Source organism: Podarcis filfolensis (genome assembly GCF_964270895.1).
Source record: "Podarcis filfolensis genome assembly, chromosome: 4".
Lineage (NCBI taxonomy): Eukaryota > Metazoa > Chordata > Lepidosauria > Squamata > Lacertidae > Podarcis > Podarcis filfolensis.
The window spans coordinates 21,573,683-21,593,050 of record NC_139607.1 but is presented as its reverse complement, the minus strand read 5'-3'; the positions used below and the strand labels follow the sequence as shown (position 1 = coordinate 21,593,050).

General features: G+C 43.3%; 1 protein-coding gene and 1 long non-coding RNA gene across 11 annotated transcripts in view; one reads left to right on the top strand and one right to left on the bottom strand.

Moving 5' to 3' along the window:
* LOC310761253 (uncharacterized protein) overlaps positions 1 to 14,042 on the top strand; it is a gene marked incomplete at its 5' end in the record, with an annotated part of 33,536 nt that extends 19,494 nt beyond the window's left edge. The window contains 3 exons of one of the 10 annotated variants that reach the window (XR_014547268.1): positions 9,580 to 10,154; positions 10,905 to 11,876; positions 13,650 to 14,042. Coding sequence is in view for 3 of the 10 variants with exons in the window: in XM_083611163.1 (XP_083467289.1) it covers positions 12,711 to 12,766 (56 nt within the window). Of the gene's footprint in view, positions 1 to 9,579; positions 10,155 to 10,215; positions 10,449 to 10,899; positions 11,877 to 12,710; positions 13,107 to 13,649 lie in introns of those variants that run through there. The other 9 variants (XR_014547267.1, XR_014547269.1, XR_014547270.1 and 6 more) reach the window with 9 other exon arrangements.
* Positions 299 to 4,059, bottom strand: LOC310761317. The gene is made up of 3 exons (XR_014547374.1): positions 3,291 to 4,059; positions 643 to 722; positions 299 to 494 (listed from the first exon to the last, which is right to left on the bottom strand). It is a non-coding gene; the product is annotated as an uncharacterized lncRNA (long non-coding RNA).
* Positions 14,043 to 19,368: the final 5,326 nt, after the last annotated feature.

Here is a 19,368-nt window from a genome sequence, read left to right as displayed (position 1 = left end):
AGGCTGATTCTGATATTTAAAGCCCTAAATGTCTTTGATGCAGAGTTTCTCAGGTAATGCCTTCTGTATAATAATTTATATTTATATAATTTATATTGTATGACCCCCACAGCATTTAAGTTTGTCTGATGAGGTCCTGCTCTGAATTTCATTTTATAAGGAGCAGAGGCATAGGAAGTGGGGTGCGGTGGGTGCGGACAGCCCCGGGTCTCATCACTGAGGGGGGTGACAAAATGTCACAAAGTGAGGAGACCCCCCCCCCAGCAGGCTCTGGAATGGCCGCTTCATTTCCTGTGGGAAAAGAGAGAAGAGGGGTTGAGTGCTGGGTTAAATCTTGCAAGGGTGTGAGAAGAAGAAAGAGCTGTGCAAAGGGAAGTCAAAGCAGAGGACCTACCTCTTTGTCGTCCTCCTTTTCTGCGCCCCCAAGAACAGCCTCCATTGTCCTAGGCAGGATAGCACTGACCATAGTGCAGCCAAAATGGGGTCTCATGAAACTGGGGAGAGAAAGGGAAGGGGTTAGACGCTGTCTCCTCCAAGTCTCCTTTGCCCTCTTTTCCCTCCTACCTGCTCTTGTCCACCCGGAGCTCCCCCTGGAGTTCTGCACCTCACCCACCCCCTGCCCACCCCAAAGACCATACTCACATCAGCTGGAGGAGGGCCTCAAAGGCCAGGGCCAGGCTCAGGAGGCAATCCCTGAAGTGCTCCAAGTGGCCACGGATGTCCTGGAAGAGAGCAGAGGAGGAAAGTCAGCTCCTTCCGGGAGGACCTGGGAGAGGAGGGTTTGAATCCCCACTCAGCCATGAAGCTCCCTGGTGGACCTTGGGCCAGCCTAGCCTACTTTGCTGGACTGCTGTGAAGATAACAATTGGTGGCAGGGAGAACCATGGAGGCCACCTTGAGCTCCTGGGAGGAAAGTAGGCTAGGAATGTCCTAGTAAATGTACCATATTTTTCGCTCCATAAGGCGCACCTTTTCCCTCCTAAAAAGTAAGGGGAAATGTGTGTGCGTCTTATGGAGCGAATGCAGGCGGGAGGCAGGCGGGAAAAGCCCCAAGAGCCGCACACACGCTCCGCACGCTCTTTAAAGGGAGCGCAGCTCTTGGGGGCTTTTCCCCGAGGAGGGAAAAGGGCAGCCCATCGCTGACGGGCTGTCCTTCTCCCACCTCGTAGAAAAGCCCGCAAAAGCTGTGCGCTCTTTAAAGAGCTGCGCCTAGCGTGTGTGCGGCTCTTGGGGGCTTTTCCCCAAGGAGGGAGAAGGGACTGACGCGGCCTCAGGGAAAAGCCCCCAAGAGCCACACATACGCTCCACACAGCTCTTTAAAGGGAGCGCTGAGCAGAGCCTGGGATGCATACAGGCTCTGCTCAGCACTCCCTTTAAAGAATATTTTTTCCATGCATTCCCCCTCTAAAAACTAGGTGCGTCTTATGGTCAGGTGCGTCTTATGGAGCGAAAAATACAGCAAATGATGAGAGGGGACAGTGTGGAGGAGCTGAGATCTCTGGAGAAGACTGGCCATGTCGCTTTCCAGAGAGCAAAGGCCCCGCCCCCAGGAGACCAAGAGAAAGCAAAGGAATGCTACTTACAGTCTGCACATTTTGTTCACAAAAAATTCCCACCCTCCTCTCTAAACTAGCTAACTATCTAAAATGCCCACCCAAGCCCAACTCTGGTCCCAAACCCAGCCCTAAGCCTAAGCCTAAGCCTTCCCTAACCCTACACTTACCCCTAACTAGTCTATGCACAAAATATATACAAAATATGTGCACAAAATAAAAATGTAAAATAAAAAATATGAAAATAAAGAACAAAAAATAAAGAGTTAAAATAAAAAAGTAAAATAATAAATAAAACAAAAATTAATACAATCAAATGAATCAAATAAAAGTAATAAATCAAATAACAATCAAATGAACACCTCTCCTTCTCTTCTCCAACCACCACCAACTCCTCTCCTCCACTTGCCTCACTACTAACCCACAATGGCCGCCTGCAAGTCAGTGGCTTTTAAGGGAGAAGCAAGAGATGTCACAAAGGAGGGCAGGTCCTTGTCACCATGGCAACCCCTCCAACTGATAAGGAGACCAAGCTTTCACTAGAAGCAAGGCCTTTGAAGCCCCCAAGTTCTGGAACTCTCTTCTCAGGAGATCAACACCACTCCTTCCTGCTAATTTTATGAAACTTAGCAAAAACGTTTTCCTTTCACTTGTTAACTGGTTCTTTTTCTGGCCCTTATACAGATTATGTTGCTGCTTCTTTGCAGTTTTTATAATTTGGTTTACAGTGGTACCTCAGGTTAATAACTTAATTTGTTCTGGAGGTCCGTTCTTAACCTGAAACTGTTCTTAACCTGAGGTACCACTTTAGCTAATGGGGCATCCCGCTGCCGCCGTGCGATTTCTGTTCTCATCCTGAAGCAAAGTTATTAACCCGAGGTACTATTTCTGGGTTAGCGGAGTCTATAACCTGAAGCGTCTGTAACCTGAAGCGTCTGTAACCCGAGGTACCACTGTATTTAGATTGTGTTACTGAGGTTTGTTTCTAAGTTTGTGGACTTTTTTTTTGACAGCTAAAACGATAAAGTAGTTGTAATAAATTAAATTACTCACTTAATTTGAATTTTAAAAGTACAAATGAGGACAGTTGTTGAGCTTTCTTTCTTTTTTACAAAAACGCCAAAAAAACCCTGCAATTTTTCAATAAGATCCAGAACAAAGTGCCGCCTTTCTGAAATTCCTCCTGGATGTCAATTCTGCCTTTGAAATCCCAGTCATGTACGGCAGTAAAGCTGAACGTATGGCAGCCCTATTTGAAAAAGCAGTAAACAGCAGACAGATAATTTTGGAAAGAATGGGAATCAAACAAGGACAGCCCAGTTCTCCTGGAGTAATCCAGTACTGTACATAAAAATGCAACTCAACCTGCAAAGTTAAAGCCAGTTTGGGATAATATTTTAGACAATATTTGGAGGCAAACATTAAAGCATAAATGGCAGAGTTTCTGGAAGTGGCTTTCTCAGTTTAACACCCCACCTCCAAATCAGAGGAACTGAAAGCTGAGATAAACAGAGGCTTAGTCTTTGAAACATTTATGGCCGTGGATTGCAAGAGCTGTCTTCAGCTGATTGATGGGAACTCCGCTTACTATTGTCTCAGCTACTGAGGTGTTGTGAAATGTTTATATGCATTTTAACTTCTCATAAGTTAATAAAACAAACAAAAAAAACCTGTCAGCACACAAAGCCTAGAGACAGACACAATTAAAATCTCACCCACTCACAAATACGCACTTACAGAGATCTTGTACTCTTCTGTTGCAATGGAATGCACCACAGCTTCATCAGATAAAAGGGGTGAAAGGCAACTAAATTTTACTCAGAGTATTTTACTATTGAAATGAAATAACTTGACTAATCTAATTTTAATGGATCTGAGTAAAACTTAGCTGAATACCACCCAAGCATTACAGATGACTTGTAATGTGTGTACATAGTCTCCTGGAGCTAAAATATTATGGAACGGCAATCTACACAGTCTCACTTAATTATTCCAACAAGCGCAAAACTCTTGCAATTTGTTGGGAAACTGAGCACACAAACATAAAAAAGAGCAAATATACCATGGACAGGGCCTGTTAACAGAGGCTGCACGGTGGCTTTAATAATGCTGGACTTTCCCCCCCAATCATAACGGTTTCTGATTATAATTTCCATTTATTTCAGTGGGGATCACTTCCAAGTTAGCATCCATAGGACTGCACTTTTGTAACTTACTTTTATTCAGTTACCCTCTTCCCATTTCCCTGAGCAGTGAGAAATTTAAGGGGCAGAGCATACTTGCCTTTGGTTATCTTTAGAAGGATTGATCCCCAAAGGCCTTTTATAATTAAATTTATAATCATGAACTATTATAATTAAATTTATTTACAGATATACATTGAGCAAAGCTGGAGCCAGACAGCATAGCTCTACTGCCTTTGCAGAATTCAGAGCTAACTCTTTTCCTCTTTCTCTAAAGACTACACCTTCTGTAGTTCTTTTTCACAGTGAACTCTTACTCATCGCTTCCCTTAGCTAGGGAGAAGAGAAGAGAATGAATCATCTTCACCAAAATGGCTCTGACCTTCCAGAGCTATCTCCAGCTACCGTATTTTTCGCCCTATAGAATGCACTTTTCCCCCTCCAAAAATGAAGGGGAAATGTGTGTGCGTCCTATGGGGCGAATGCAGGCTTTCGCTGAAGCCTGGAGAGCGAGAGGGGTCGGTGTGCACCGACCCCTCTCGCTCTCCAGGCTTCAGGAGAGCCGCAGCGCCAGCCCCACAAGGTCGGGGGACAGCGGGGAGGCGCAGCGCGTCTCCCTGCTGTCCGTGGACCTGGTCTGCAGGCGGGCGGCGGGGAGAAGAGCGCTTCTCCCCGCTGCCTGCCCCGCAAGCTCCGGGGACAGCTGGGAGGCGCAGCGCGTCTTCCCGCTGTCCCCGGACCTGGTCTGCAGGCGGGCGGCGGGGAGAAGAGCGCTTCTCCCTGCTGCCTGCCCCGCAAGCTCCGGGGACAGCCAGCCCCACAAGCGCCTGGGGGGGAAATAATTTTTTTTTTCTTTATTTCCCCCCCCCAAAAAAAAAACTTGGTGCGTCCTATGGGCCGGTGCGTCCTATGGGGCGAAAAATACGGTATTTCCTAGCCACTCTGGGTCATTTACCTGTAATTCTCCTAACAATCCTGTGGCTGCCAGCTTAGCTGCTGACTACGGATGGAAGAGAAATTAAATTCAGTTCACATCTTAAAGGGAATTTAGCTAATCTGAAACAAGATGCAAACCAAAATGCAGCTGTCTTTCGAAAGCCGTTCTCCAGTCAAGATATTGGCATCCATCTGTCCTGAGAGACAATGGAGTGCCCCTCTAGGGGTGAAGTCAAGCCACTGCAGTAGCAGTACTGAAGTGACATCCTTGGGGAGCCAGCCTGTGCAGTGTGTATGGAGGTCCTGGGCTGCCCAGATGACAAGGCCTCGCAGATGTGGTCCAAAGGAAAGCAGAGCAATAGGTTTGGCACCAGCTTGGCTGCAAGAGTTGCTAGAAGGAGGCGTACAAGGCACCATCCAACTGACTTAGGGTCTCCACTCTGAATTTTTGTAGGCTTTATTCCTTAGTCTTCACTTCTCCCAACTTGCTGCACATGTGGTGGTCCTGTACCAGGGTGAAGGCCTTCTGGGACATCATATATAATGAATTAAAAAAGGTATTTAAGTATAATTTCAGTAAAAAAACCAGAGGCGTTTTTACTGGGATTAATTGGCGAGGAAATTAAAAAAAAAAGATGTAAATTTGTTTATGTATGCCACAACGGCTGCAAGAATTCTTCTGGCCCAAAGATGGAAGCAGCAGGAACTCCCCACTCTGGAAGACTGGCAGATAAAGATGGTAGAATACGTGGAGTTGGCAAAGTTGACGGGGAAGATCAGGAATCGACGCGATGAATTGTATCAAAAAGACTGGAGCAAATTTATAATTTATTTGAAAGAAAATTGTAAACATTTGAAAACGTTTGCAGCTTTAACATGAAATGTTTGGTAATGCGAAATTAAGGAGCTAATTTACATATAAGAGGGTGAATGTTAAAAGTTGATATAAGGTAAAGAAGTGGTTATAGAGATGTGATGGATACGTTAAAGATATGTGAAAGTCAGAAAGAGGGAGGTAAGGAGGTCGATGCTCTTTTTGAGCAGTAATGAAAACGAAATGTAATATGGAAAACTCAATAAAAATTCTGTTTAAAAAATCACTTCTCCTGAATCTATCCCCTAAGGCAGTGGAGGTTTAGGATCAGAGTTTTCCTTCTCCTAGATGGGCTACCTTTCCAGGTTGATGAGCCCCACCTGCTCCTCACTTTCCTCTACAGCACATGCACCTTCATGACTGTGAGACCCACTATTGGTCCCTTCCACTCACTCTTCCGGAGTCTGTCTTTGCATAGAGGGGAAGTTCCTAACACAGAGGGTTTGCGACCGATCGGCTGCCCTCACTTGGTTTAGCTGGCCAGTTGAAACTGTTTCCCGAGGTGTGGCCACTGTTGCATGCTTTCAGTTTCTGGCAGCCACAGGTGAGAGCTGAGTGCAGGATGAGCACCAAAGCACTGGCGGAGGAAGAGGGGGGCGGGGGGAGCGCACAGCCCCCGGCACCACAATCCCAGTAGGGTGCCATCATGGCTGGGCCCCCAGGCTGGGCGCCACGCCCCTGCAGGTGGTGCGCCACGCACCCAGGACCCACGCCATGCCCCCAGGACCCATGCCAGCCATGCCCCTGCCTGGTCTCCGCCCCCGGGGCCGGAGCATGAAGCTCCGCCACTGCACCAAAGGTGGACAAACTACCCCAGATGGAGCACAATGTGTCCCCCACCACAGTTACTGTTCAGTTTCTGTTAATTGATTCTCATGAAAACTTACAGATTCTGGCTTCACACAATTAACTCAAGGCAGTGTCAATTTACTCTTGGCAGAAAGCCAAGGTCTGCTTGACCTAGAAACTACTTACTCTGATTGGTTAACGACCAGCACTCAACTCTGTTATCTAGGAGTGCTAGCACAGTTTGGGTTGGGTGTGTTAGGAGTAGAAGTGCTGTGTATGGTTAAGAGAGAGAGAGAAAGAAAGGATTTATTTTGCTTTGTTTCGTATGCAGAAACTCTGCTGGTTTTATTTTTCCTTTTAATAAATCCTGTAAATAGTTATTCTGAGTCTAGCTGACTAGTCATTTCCACCTCAACTAGCTTCTTCGCTGTGCAGGAAAACTCTGCTACGTTTGGGCTAAAGCCATTAGAGCTATGCCTGACACTTCAAAGTTCCATGAGTTACTACCCCTCCCCTAACACCTCATACAAGTAAGGTGTAGAAAAATGTATGCACTAGGGGGAAACAGTGTACAGTGGTACCTCAGGTTAAGTACTTAATTCCTTCCGGAGGTCCGTACTTAACCTGAAACTGTTCTTAACCTGAAGCACCGCTTTAGCTAATGGGGCCTCCCACTGCTGCTGCACCGTCGGAGCACGGTTTCTGTTCTCATCCTGAAGCAAAGTTCTTAACCCGAGGTACTATTTCTGGGTTAGTGGAGTCTGTAACCTGAAGCGTATGTAACCTGAAGCGTATGTAACCCGAGGTACCACTGTATATAAATGCATACATTAGTGAAAACAACATATGAAAATGCAATATATTTGAGAAACTGCTATGCAAATGTGTATATTGGGCAACATTCTCACCAGAATGCTGATGAATTTTCCCAAGGGCTTTTTATGAATAAATCATTACTGGTGAGGAACTGAACTTAAGATAGGAAAAATGAGAAACTGAGAGAGGCCAAAGCTGTCAGATCTGCCCATCCCTACTGTTGACTGTTAAGGAACTTTAAGCAATCTGTCTCACCCCCCACTGCCCCCATAAACCCTCTCCTATCAAAGCTCTCAAAGTAAGATGGGACTTGCATGTCACAAAAAAGGAAACACGTCATCAAAAGACAGACTTGCATGAAATGTGCATAAAAACCCATATCTGTATAAATGCAACTTTAGAAGAAGAAAAAATTACTATAATAGAAATGCAATATAGCTAACCTTAGACTGGGTAAGACTGTGACAAGGTGCCTAGTGCTAACTGTTGGATGGGCAACTTCAAAGCCTTCTTATAGTTCTTTATCTTTAAACTAGAGTTAAATCAAATAGAGGACACCTTCAAACGGAGGGTTGTTCCCTGTAAGGTAGGATTCTTATCCAGCTTATCACATGCTGCAATACGTCAACTGTTTAAAGATGGTGAATAAAGGCACTTGTAATAACACCTTAGTGAGAGAAGCAATAAGAGAGGATTATGTTTCTTTTTTCAGATGCTCGGTTACACTCATCGTACAGACTTTGAATCTCTGTCATGGGCTGAGATGTTGTTTAAGACACACACACACAAAACACCAGTGTGGTATAGTGGTTAGAGAATTGGACTAGGACCTGTGGGACAGGGTTTAAATCTCCACTTAGGCATGGGGCTCACTGGGTGGCTTTGGGCCAGTCACTACCTCTCAGCCTAACCTACCTGATAGGGTTTTTGTGAGGATAAAAAGGGAGGGAGAGAACCATGTACACTACCTAGAGCACCATGCGGCGATCACACAGGGTCCCCAGACGTTTGACGGTCTATTGATCCCTGTGCCACCACTTTGATCGCTTCCCCGCTGCCACCAACCCGTTTCTCTCGGGTACACACTGAGTCCAGACAGTTGTTAACATTAAACCAAATAAACAAGTTCATTTTATAAGCATGAACAAGTTCATAGTTTCAGGTAATTTTCCTTGTCAGTTTCTTAATCTTAGTTTCGTTACCGGCCTATACCTTCCTAATACCTTCTAACTGATTATCCCAACTGTTTAACCGACTCCTCTTAACAGATTCTCTCACATCAAACTAGCCCAACCCACAGACTTATCCTCCCTCTCCCTTCTCTAACTCAAGACTCACTTCTTAACAACTCTAACTCCTCCCCTTGGGTTCCTATCGGTTAATCATTTTACACTTGGTTAACCCTTTCCTTATGACCCAGTATGATGTCACACACCTAGAAGGGCAAACGCCACACACCACTTCAGAGGAAAAGTGGTAGAGAAATGTAGTAGTAGTGATACATTAAAAACTATAATAAAAATTAATTAATAATAAAACAATTGAGTGAACATCAGTAACCTGAATGAAGAGAGAGATACATGCAATTATAATTTCATCAGGAAGCGTACTTGGAAACGAAAAACTTAATCCAGGGCTGATAGAACAAATTTTGAGGATGTGAGGCCCATTTGAACCAACCAGCCAGTTCTCTGTCTATAAACCTCTTGTACATGGCAGTTCCGATCATTTTTTACGGATTAATTCATTTGCTTTCTTCCACGAGCTTCAGAAATAACCCCTGTATACGTTTGCTTTGGTTCACTGCAGCTCTGTCCTTTTAAGACTAAGCACAAAGGGATTAAAGTCTTCAGACTTCAGGTTTGCCTGGCTGCAAATTCAGATGTTTGACTTACAGTTATTGGCTCTAGGGAAGTTGGATTTGTTTCTGTATATTTACGTTGCCAAGAAACAAAGAAATGACTATTATAAGATTTTTTCCTGGTGCTAGTTGTACACAAGAATTTCCTTGTGTAGCCTGAACTATAAGTAATCATAATTGTCTTCAGCAGTAGGGGTTTTTTTTAATATAAAAAGGGGGTACTCAAGGGTACGCAGTACCGACACCTATTTTTGTTGTTGTTGTTAAAAAGAGTGGCACTTACGGCACCCATTTTTCTAGAATGGGTCTTCAGAACCATTCAGATAGCCAATGCATATCACAAACTGCTTAAGGCAGAATATTGGAATTTCAGCTGAATGTAGTATTATACCGCGGGGTGTTCAAATTTTATTTGAACTTATTGATGCTGTAATAAGGTAGTTGTCTTATCAATAGTACAAAACCACCTTATTTATTTAAGTCATTTATACCCCAACATTCAGATAAAAAGACTGTCAGAGAAACTTACAAAAACGAGTACAATAGTCCTTGTCTTTCATTTTACAGTGACATGATACACAAGGAAAAGTGAAGAGGACAAAGAAGGGGGGGAAACAAGCTCAGGCCCCGGTTCTTATAACACATTTATGTAGATCTGTGCAGATCTGTGAAGATCCTGGCTGTCTAGGAGAGCAGAAAAATATCCACCCTGATCAGAGGACAATGTCTAGGCTAGGAGGCCACGGCTGTTCCTGCAACACAGTTCTGTTTCCAGATAGCTGACTTGATGGCAGCTAGAATTCTCATAAGGTCACACGTAGGCACAGATGAAGCTGTCAGTTTCTGTTTCTCTCAGTTTCTAATTTTTCCAGTCACATTACTGCATCAGTTTGATTATTGTTTACATAGAAAATGTCATCATGAAAATCCATCAGTACTTTTGTATGCAGTTTTGCCTAATATCCACATTTTTGCTAGCAATTTTGTAGGTTGTTTTCATGAATATATGCATCTTTGAATACAAAACTGTATGTTTTTTGCACACATTTACTTACAAAAATGCATTGCAAAATTCTGAGAAGTGAGAATTTCAAAGGATAGCCATGTTTCAGCGCACATAGTGTTTTGGAAACTGCAATTAGGTAAGGATGCATCAAACTGTTAAATTAACCAAATTTTCTGCCCTGTCACTACTACTCACAGCAGGGGTTTGATGGCCAACGCTAGTGGAATTTCTGGCTGACTTGGCACTGGCAAAGAGCGACCCCTTCGCAGAAGTACTCTTCCTCACCCCAAGCCGATCCTTGACCAGAGCAGATGACAATGTCCTGGCCAGAAGGGCAGGGCTGCTCTAGCCACCCAGTTCTTTTCTCAGACAGCTCATCTATGATTAATTATATTGAGGATATACTTATTTAAAATGGATTGGACCCTTATCTTTTCTGCATTCAATAATTCTTGTTTGAGTGTCTGTTAAGTACAATTAAATTAAAAAGATATCCACAAGACAGTGAAAGAACACTGTTCTGGAAATAACAGAGAATACATGCTCATCAGATGTTAGATCCTCAGAAGGATAAAAATTAAAGCAGGTGGATGGATTAAATCAAATGAAGCGGCTAGGCTTAGGCCATAATAAACTATGTGCTATTAGAGGATATTAAGATAATGATCATTTGGGTTAGCCTACAGCCTAATAAGAATTCTGGGATTGTAAATAACCCTTGATGGGTACAATAAAGTTCATGACTTCTTTGTTGTGAGAGAGCACCAGCTCATCTTCATTTTGGGAGCCAAAAGTCTCTATCTGGAAATGTTAGTGTTAAGTTGTGGGTGAACTTATCAGACGGCGCAGCGATTCTTCAGACAGCTCTTGTTTATTCACAGGCCAGAACAGAACTGAACTGAACTGAAGGGTTCAGCCAACCTGCTTATATAGAGCTCAACTACAAAGCAACAGTAACAACTTTCTGTAACTATTCAATCACTGAACGTCACTTTCAATTCCTTATTTGCATATGCGGACCTGAGTGAAAACTATCTACAGTATCCCCCTGCTGGCCCCGTACAGTAACTTCAGTACATAACAGTAAGGTGGCCACTTCAACCAAGGGCCTTGGTTTCCCACTCATATCCTTTATTGCAAGAGGGAGAAAATGTTTTCATCTCAAGGAACACATTCCCTTTCCCCCAAATTGTGGAACATCCATTGGCATGGTATTGCATCGTTCCCTCTCTACCTCTCCCTTCTCAGATGTCTGTGAAAACATGTCCTAAACTATGTGGTAACATCCCCACTTTTCCTCCCAGAGATTAAAACAGTTCTTTCAGTCTCCCTGCTGACAGCCCTGGGAAACAAACTGCTTCCTTTGATTAAAAGTTCTCCTCCACCCCTGCTGTACCTGAGATTTTGGGGAGACAAAATTCCCCATGCTACGACTCCCATTAGCTCTGATGCAATGGGATTTATTCGTTTAAGGAACTTATACCCCACTTTCCTGCATAAGTCTCAAAGTGACTTACAGTAAAAACAAACCACATACAAAATTTAAAATACATATTAAAACATCAGAAATAGAAACATTAGAACAGCACTCAATGTGCAAAGGCCTCCGGGTTGGGGAAATGTTTTCACGTGGTATCTGAAACTTAGCAGGCATGGTGCCTACCTGATTTTTAATAGGAGTTTTACAAAGTTGGATCCTCTGCAATTGAAGGCCTGAGTCGTGGTTGACACAAGTTGTGCTTCTGGTCCATCTTGGTGTTGTCACGGCCTGCTTCAGTCTGTCTGATAGGAACTGGAAAGAGGAAATTATCGTAGGTGATGCCTACATTAGGGAACAGCAGCCCCTGCCCACGATCTGGTGAGCATTTTCAGTTATGCGTTTTCCCTAATATTTAACATCATTTTTTATTTACCCAAGTGTATATGAATTCCTTATTTGCATACTGTGGTTGATGTTATTGTTGTGCTGTGTTTTGATACTTGTGCGAAAAGCAGTACAGTATATAGGTCTTTGAATAAACAGGACTCCTTGGGGAGAAAGGGCAGGATACAAATTGAGTAAATAAATAAATTTAACAAAGAAAAATAAAGAAAAAGTGGGAAGCCCACACAGCAGGACATGAACACAATACTCTCTTCTTATGTTGTCCCACAATGACTGATATTCAGAGGCATAGTGCCTCTGACTCTGGAGATAACTATTTTTTAGTTTTTATTCTTATTTATTATTTAAATTTGTATACCACCCTTCATCTGAAGATCTCACGGTGGTGCACAGCATAAAAATACAAAATAAAAACACAAAATATATAACAATAAAAAAACAAACCCATAATCACCCTCCCACAAACACATTTTAAAAAACCCATAGAATGTTAATCAGCCAAAGGCCTGGTTGAAGAGGAACTAGAAGCAATTTATGGCTTAATCCTCCATGAACTTGTCTAATCCCCTTTTAAAGCGATCCAAATTGGTGGCCATCAACATTTTTTATGGTAGCAAAGTCCATATTTGAATTATGTTCTGTATGAAGAAGTACCTCCCTTTGGTTTTCCTGAACCTGCTGTGTGTTCTAGTGTTGTGAACTTATGAGAAAACCACTTTACATTTACCGTGCATAATTGTATAAACCTTTCTCATATCTACTAAACTCTCCCCCCTAAACTAAGACGTGTCATCCCTTTGTTTCAAGGGATGAATAAAGAAACAACTCTTCCTGAAGAAGAAGCAGAGCCTCCACAGATTTAGCAGAATTGTACAGAACAAGCTGGCACCATCTGGTCAAAAGACAGCCGCTTGCCTCCTGCATCTCTGGGCCATGCATAATTGACACATTGATTTTTATTTTTTAAAGAATGTATTTTACAACCTTCTGCCATTACACCATTGTGCCAGTCAGACTAAGATTTTGTCTGCATCTCTGCCAAGTCACTTAAGCACAGGATGTTGCCAAATTGCTTTTTAAGCTCACCAGAGAGTTTGGTAGCAAGGATTGGGCGGAGGCTGTTGTGGCAAAATTTAATGAAAAGTACTGGACCTCTGCCATTGTTTCAGTCATGAGTCAGTCATAACTAGCATGGTTTAGTTAAGTGGGGTATGTTGGGTCTATAGGTTGCTGTCACTCAAGGTTAGGTCACTGCGAACCTTAAAACACTCTCTCTCACACACAGACACATTCACATGCACACTCTTGCCTTAAAGGAACTGTCAAGCCCTTAATCCTGCAAATTATCTGAGTAAATCCTATTGTTTCTGCAAAGAGATTTATTTGGGGGGGTGGAGCTTACATTTCCACCAGAAGGTAAACAACAAGCTTCCAAAAGAATATTTCCAGTGCTTGCCTCAAGTTAGATGTCTGTTGAAACCTTTAAAACAACCAACTGAAGTATCCGTCTCATGACAGCAAATTAAGAAACCTAATATCCATTCATGATTATAGTTTGAAATCCAGTTTTAGCAGTTCTTTTCTGCCATAAAGGGGGCAGGGGTTGGGTTTTTTTTTAGGTCAGCTACCCAGTAAAATCGACAGCCAGCTGAGTCTGTCTGGTGAGTTTTGTTTTATAAGCAAACACGTACCTGCAAACTGATATTAATACCTTTTAATTAACAGCTCCCATTATTCCTGCAACAGGTTATGAGTCAACTGTGCCTATATACTACTAGGTGTCAGGATAATACGACAGCCAACGCATGTGCCACATCCTTAAAAAAGAAACAGGGTTTGGATGGAGAAGGTGAAAGAAAAATCTGCTTGCTGGCAGGGATTTAAGCTTACTCAGCTGTTCTGCCATGAAGCACTTTTATGGAGATATATTTATGCTATGCAAACTGCAAGATTTTTACAGCTGAATACCACCCTAACTTGCTCCATCTTGCTTTTCTCTGAAGTCAAAGGTGCTGACGCAAGACAGAAGCACAACTGAATATGGGCGGGCATAATGGAAAGGAAGATGTTAGCACTGAGAACTAGCAGAATCAAAATCATCTGTTCAGTTTAACTTCCCTGGCATTAAACACTGTGCTTATCTAAGCTGGTTTGTGTGGTCTGGAAACATTTGACCTTGATAAGTACTGTTGTGCACACCCCAGTCTCTGAGCAGTGAGAGACTTTAGGGGTTCCAGCACATATCCAGGGTGCTGTTTTCTTGGAATGAAGGTCAATGGAGGCTCTGATGTCTTTAGGATATATGGTTTTTACAACATATATAACCATAACCTACCCTACTTTTGCTGGTCTATGGCCGTAATAAAGATTTGATAGATTGACATATATAACCTGGGCATAAGCTGGAAATGCTCCTCACAGCATTAAACACTCCAACAGATCTTGTTTTCCTATAAGGCAGGGGTGCCCAAACTTTTTTCAAAGAGGGCCAGATTTCATGAAGTGAACATGCGTGAGGGCCAACCAAAGGACCAACTATAGTTGTTGAGCTTTTTTTAGGATTGAAGTTGTTGAACTTTTTTCTTAGGATTTCCTCCCGAAGTTGTTGGGCTTTTATTAGGATTTTACCCAGGACATATACTGACACGGGGGCCAGATTAAATCGACCGGCGGGCCCCTGAAACGGACTTTGGACATGCCTGCTAAACTGTTTCTAGTTGTGTCCCCAAACCCAGAGCTTTGGATTTAGCACAGAGGGCAACTCAAGTCTTTGTGACCTTCTAGCTTTCACCCATGGCCCCGTATTAAACCAAAAGACTAGCTCCTGGCCTACTGTTCTCCTACCTATAAGATGATGTGGCCTCTAGCTAGTAGGGAGGAAAGTCTACCTCCTCTAGAAAAAGCATCAGTACCCAGTTGTCTCTGTGTCAACACATCTGTTCTTCACCACCTTGTCAGACATGCAAATGGAGGGTGACAGGCCGGGTTAGGGCAATTAACAGAAAAAACAAACAAAAAACAAACCTGGTCTGATCGGTTCTACTACAAACTACAACCTTACAGTTATGAAATCACAGGCTTGGTTGGGATCCATGACACCACCCAAACAAATCCTCCAATACAATAGCACTATGCAAGGGATACGAGACAGCACACCTAGGCAATTGCAGTGGTGTGTAACCTCTTTCAGACCAAGGTCCACATTCTTTTTGTGGTTAACCTTCCAGGAACATACCAGTGATGGATGGGACCAGAGGCTAAAGTTTGCAGAGCAATAGACACGGATAGGTCACATGGGTAGAACCTGTCAGAACCTAGGATTTACTGTATTTTTAGTACTGATTACTAGTTAGTCCCATTTCGACATACTCTTTAAATATCCTCCCAGCTGTGTGGGTGGGCAGCTCCTACCCAGCTGAGAGAATTCCGAACACTGTAATATCCTATACTGTACATGTTTACCGAGAGGTAAATTCCACTGAGCAAAATGCAGCTTATCCCTAAAGCAACAGTCAGGATGACTCAACTAGAGTTGTGTGGGTCAACTGCTTGGTGCTGTAGCAAAAAGATCCAGCTGATCCACGTCCACATGAATGGCTCATTTAAATGTTCTCCCAGTCTCACGGAAGCTGCTTATGGAGAATAGCTCCCACACAATATGTCTAGGTGCACCTAGCAAAACGTGATTTTACTGGTTGGACTAGTATGTGTACTGGGTGGTTTGCAAATTCTTAAATACACTCTAAGCCTTTAGAGGCCAAAAACTACTGTGATTCCAAACTGTACTCAAAGCAGCCTTTGGGCTACTCTAAAATAACATCACTAGCAGGAGAGCTAACAGGAGGCTTTGTTCTCCTGGCAAAGAGATAGGAGTTCACATACTCCACCTTTTACTTATATGTAATATTTGAACCTTCTACAATGTACAGCAGGGATGGGAAACTGTTTTGCAGCCCAAGGGCCACATTTCTTTCTGGACAGCTTTCTGAGGGCCACATGGCAGTAGTGGTCAGAGCATGTTGGCAGGCTGCTAAATACAAGAGCCTGGGAGTCTACCCCTGGATTTGCATTTATGATTTTAAAAGTGGCTTCAGTATGGTTTCCTGCACAGAAAAAGCATGGAGGCTTCTGGAGGCCTGCCTGATGGGAAAAGTAGCTGAAGGGATCAAATTGGTCACCTCAGTGGAGGTGATGTTATATATCTTGTGAGCAGGACATAGCTTGAGCAATCCAATCCAATCTACCCACCTTACAAGAAGATTCCCCTCTGGAGATGGGTCAATTTTTCAGCAGTACATATTTAATAATGTTAACAAAGGAGTGAATAACACTACTGTTCTCCACAAAATAAACTAAGAATATCCTGGCAGTGTAGGGACTTGCCCCGTCTTGCCACAAATAGAGTTTTACTATGCTGTAGAGAACAAAAGGATGCCCAGGAATTCGTGCCTTCCTATATCCAATCAATTCTGGAATGTGATCTGAAGTTTTTATTTAGGAGGGTATATTCACTCTGGGCTCCAAAGCCAAATTGCAAAATCACTCTTGCTGCCAGCACATAGCCCGGGTCTGACTCTGTTTCTCCCCTGGCTTCCAGTCAGCTGCCTCCATGGATCGGGGCTTGATGAAGCAGATATTATTGCCCTAGCTGTTCAAAAGCCCTTTTTAGGGATCTGCATACTGCTGCCACTGTGACTATCTCGCTTCTGTTTTCAGTGTGCGATGAGTGTTTTGTGAATAAACCTGACACACTGAGAGGGGGAGACACCCCTGTCTTTGTCATTTCCAGTTGATGATGTCAAACACCAGGAATCCTGTTCAGGTGATGAAGTGGAGAAACTCCAAAACAAAAGGGGAAGGGTCTGCTGAACACACCCCAGAAGCACTGCCACCCGATGACAGCATGGAAGAGTCAGAGTAGCCAGAAACTCCCTTTCTCTACTGCAGTCAGATACTAAAGCAAAGCAGCAGCTTCCAGTACTGGAAGGGCTCACAATTAGGAGGCAACTGTGTTGACCCTATATAGGGCTGAGCCTCAGTTCGTTCCTTGATGAAGCAACATGGGAGCTATGTGTGTTCTGTGTGGGGTACAGCACATCATGAAACCTTCCCTAACTAGTCTTGCCTCATCCGGTGTTCCACTTCAGTCAGCTCCAGAGTATGACAGATGAGTCTAAAGATGGTAACAAAAAAAAAATCACTTCTTCCTCAACATACGACTTGCAAACATGCCTTAGTGAATTTTATTCCATATCTCTAGCCATGGTTTATTAAGTCACCCAGTTCATCCTACACACTCTACCCAATACAGTGGTACCTTGGTTCTCAAATGCTAAAAACCCGGAAATAAGTGTTCTGGTTTCGAACTTTTTTTGGAAGCTGAATGTCCGATGTGGTTGTTGGCTATTGTTTCCAGGGCGCCTGTACCAATCAGAAGTTGTGCCTTGGTTTTTGAATATTTTGGAAGTCAAAACGGACTTCCAGAATTGATTAAGTTTGGCGCTTTTGTTTTTGGCTATTTATTTTGCGTTTTTGAGGCTTTTTCGGTTAATTTGTTATTGTGACTGTGCGGAGCCCAGTTCAGCTACTGATTGATTGAATGTGTGACTGTGGAAATGGATAAAAGCCCTCCATCCAAACAATGACTATCATTAGTGCTGGTAAGAAAAAATAATAATTTTAATTTTTAACAGCTACAATACTGTCTTATGTATTTTATAGTACAGTACATTAATTATTGCTTTCATTTTATGGATCAATGGTCTCGTTAGATAGTAAAATTCATGTTAAATTGCTGTTTTAGGGGTTGTTTTTAAAAGTCTGGAACAAATTAATCCATTTTGCATTACTTTCTATGAGAAAGCGTGCCTTGGTTTTGGAACGGACTTCTGGAACGGATTAAGTTTGAGAACCAATGTACCACTTTATTAAAATATGTGCCCTAAGTTACTTCGCTCCATCATATTACTCATGATAAACCCTCAGAGAGTTCTGTTGTTACTCATGAAATTAGGACTGACCTTTAAAGAGGTGTCTAGGATTGTTCTAGCCCCTTATGCAGTACCTTTTCCCTTTGAAATTTCCTTATTCTTGTGAATATAATTTTTTGGGAATTGTTAAGAATCTAACATAAAATGTATATTTGAATCAGCAATACAGTAGATTCCAGTAGCTCAAATGTCAATTAGGGCAAGCCCTACTGACAGCCATTCTCTTGGAGAAAGGTTTAGAGAATGTGAAACCTATCTGATGTGTCTGATGGCAATAGTTTCTGGACTGGAGAAGCAGGTTGTCCCCCTCTACTTTTCCAGGTTCCCAGCCGTACAACTCAGCTGAGAACCACCTGCATAGCCCTGAGCTGGGTCTGTCATGCCAGGCTAGAATATGAGGAACTGGCAGGTTGCCAGATGTTGCTTTTTCAAGGCAATCTCCTGCTCATGGGCATAAAACAATAAAAATACTTAACTAACCAATTACATTGGTTCTGCCCCACCCCCACAAAAATCCTGGCTACACCCACATGCTCCTGCTGAAACATTCAAGTGTAAAAGCAATGATGTAACTTAAAAAATGAAAAACGTTAAAAAGGCTACCTTTCCCCTTGCCTTTGATTATTCTTTGCAGCATTGTGTCATACTTGACAAATAAAAGGCTGTGTGGCCTTGATAAATAAATTCTAATTCTAAATGAAAGTACTGCTGTTTCCCCGACCCCTGTAGAAACGCTACCAAATCTACTTCTGTACTATGGAGACAGGAATTTGGCAGTATGTAGTTGGAATATTTAAAAAATTGTGGGTGAAATCTGGAAGAGTGCTTATGGACTTGGAACAGAATGAGGTGGCGGCCTTTTAAATAAGCAGAGCCTGAGCCATTATGGATTGAAGCCGGCAACTGGCCTTGTTCCTGGAGTGTTTTAAGGAGCCAGCACAGATGCTAGAGCTCTCTAGCAACATGCATCACTTACGGCAAAGAGCTTCCTCGCGAAGCCGCCCTTTGAAACTGCATCGGGGGAAAGTACTCACAACGCAAAGGTGATCGGAATGCAAAAAAACCGCTAAAGCTTTAAAAGTAATAAATCTTATTTATAGAACGTGCAAATCGTATTTATACACACACATCCGCACCGCCGCCCATTGGTTGGGAGTTATATGTATTGCACTTCAGGAAAAAGACCAGCAGGCACAGCGCTCTGCCAAGGGCATCCCTTCCACAGCCGCCCGCCGCCATCCACTGGAATGACCTGTGGCCCTCAGAGAAAGCCAGGAGAGAATAAACGCCGCTCTGGGATGGGATTTCCGCTCCCTCTCAGCCACGCCCCCTCCTCCCAGGCAGAGCCAATAAGGGGGCCGGGGCCAGGGTGGTGCAGGAGAGCAAGCCGGGCAGGTAACGCGAGGCCCAATCAGGAACCTCGCAGGTTGGGGAGGCGGCTGGGAACTTCGCTCCTTGCGGGGCGAGGAGGGAGC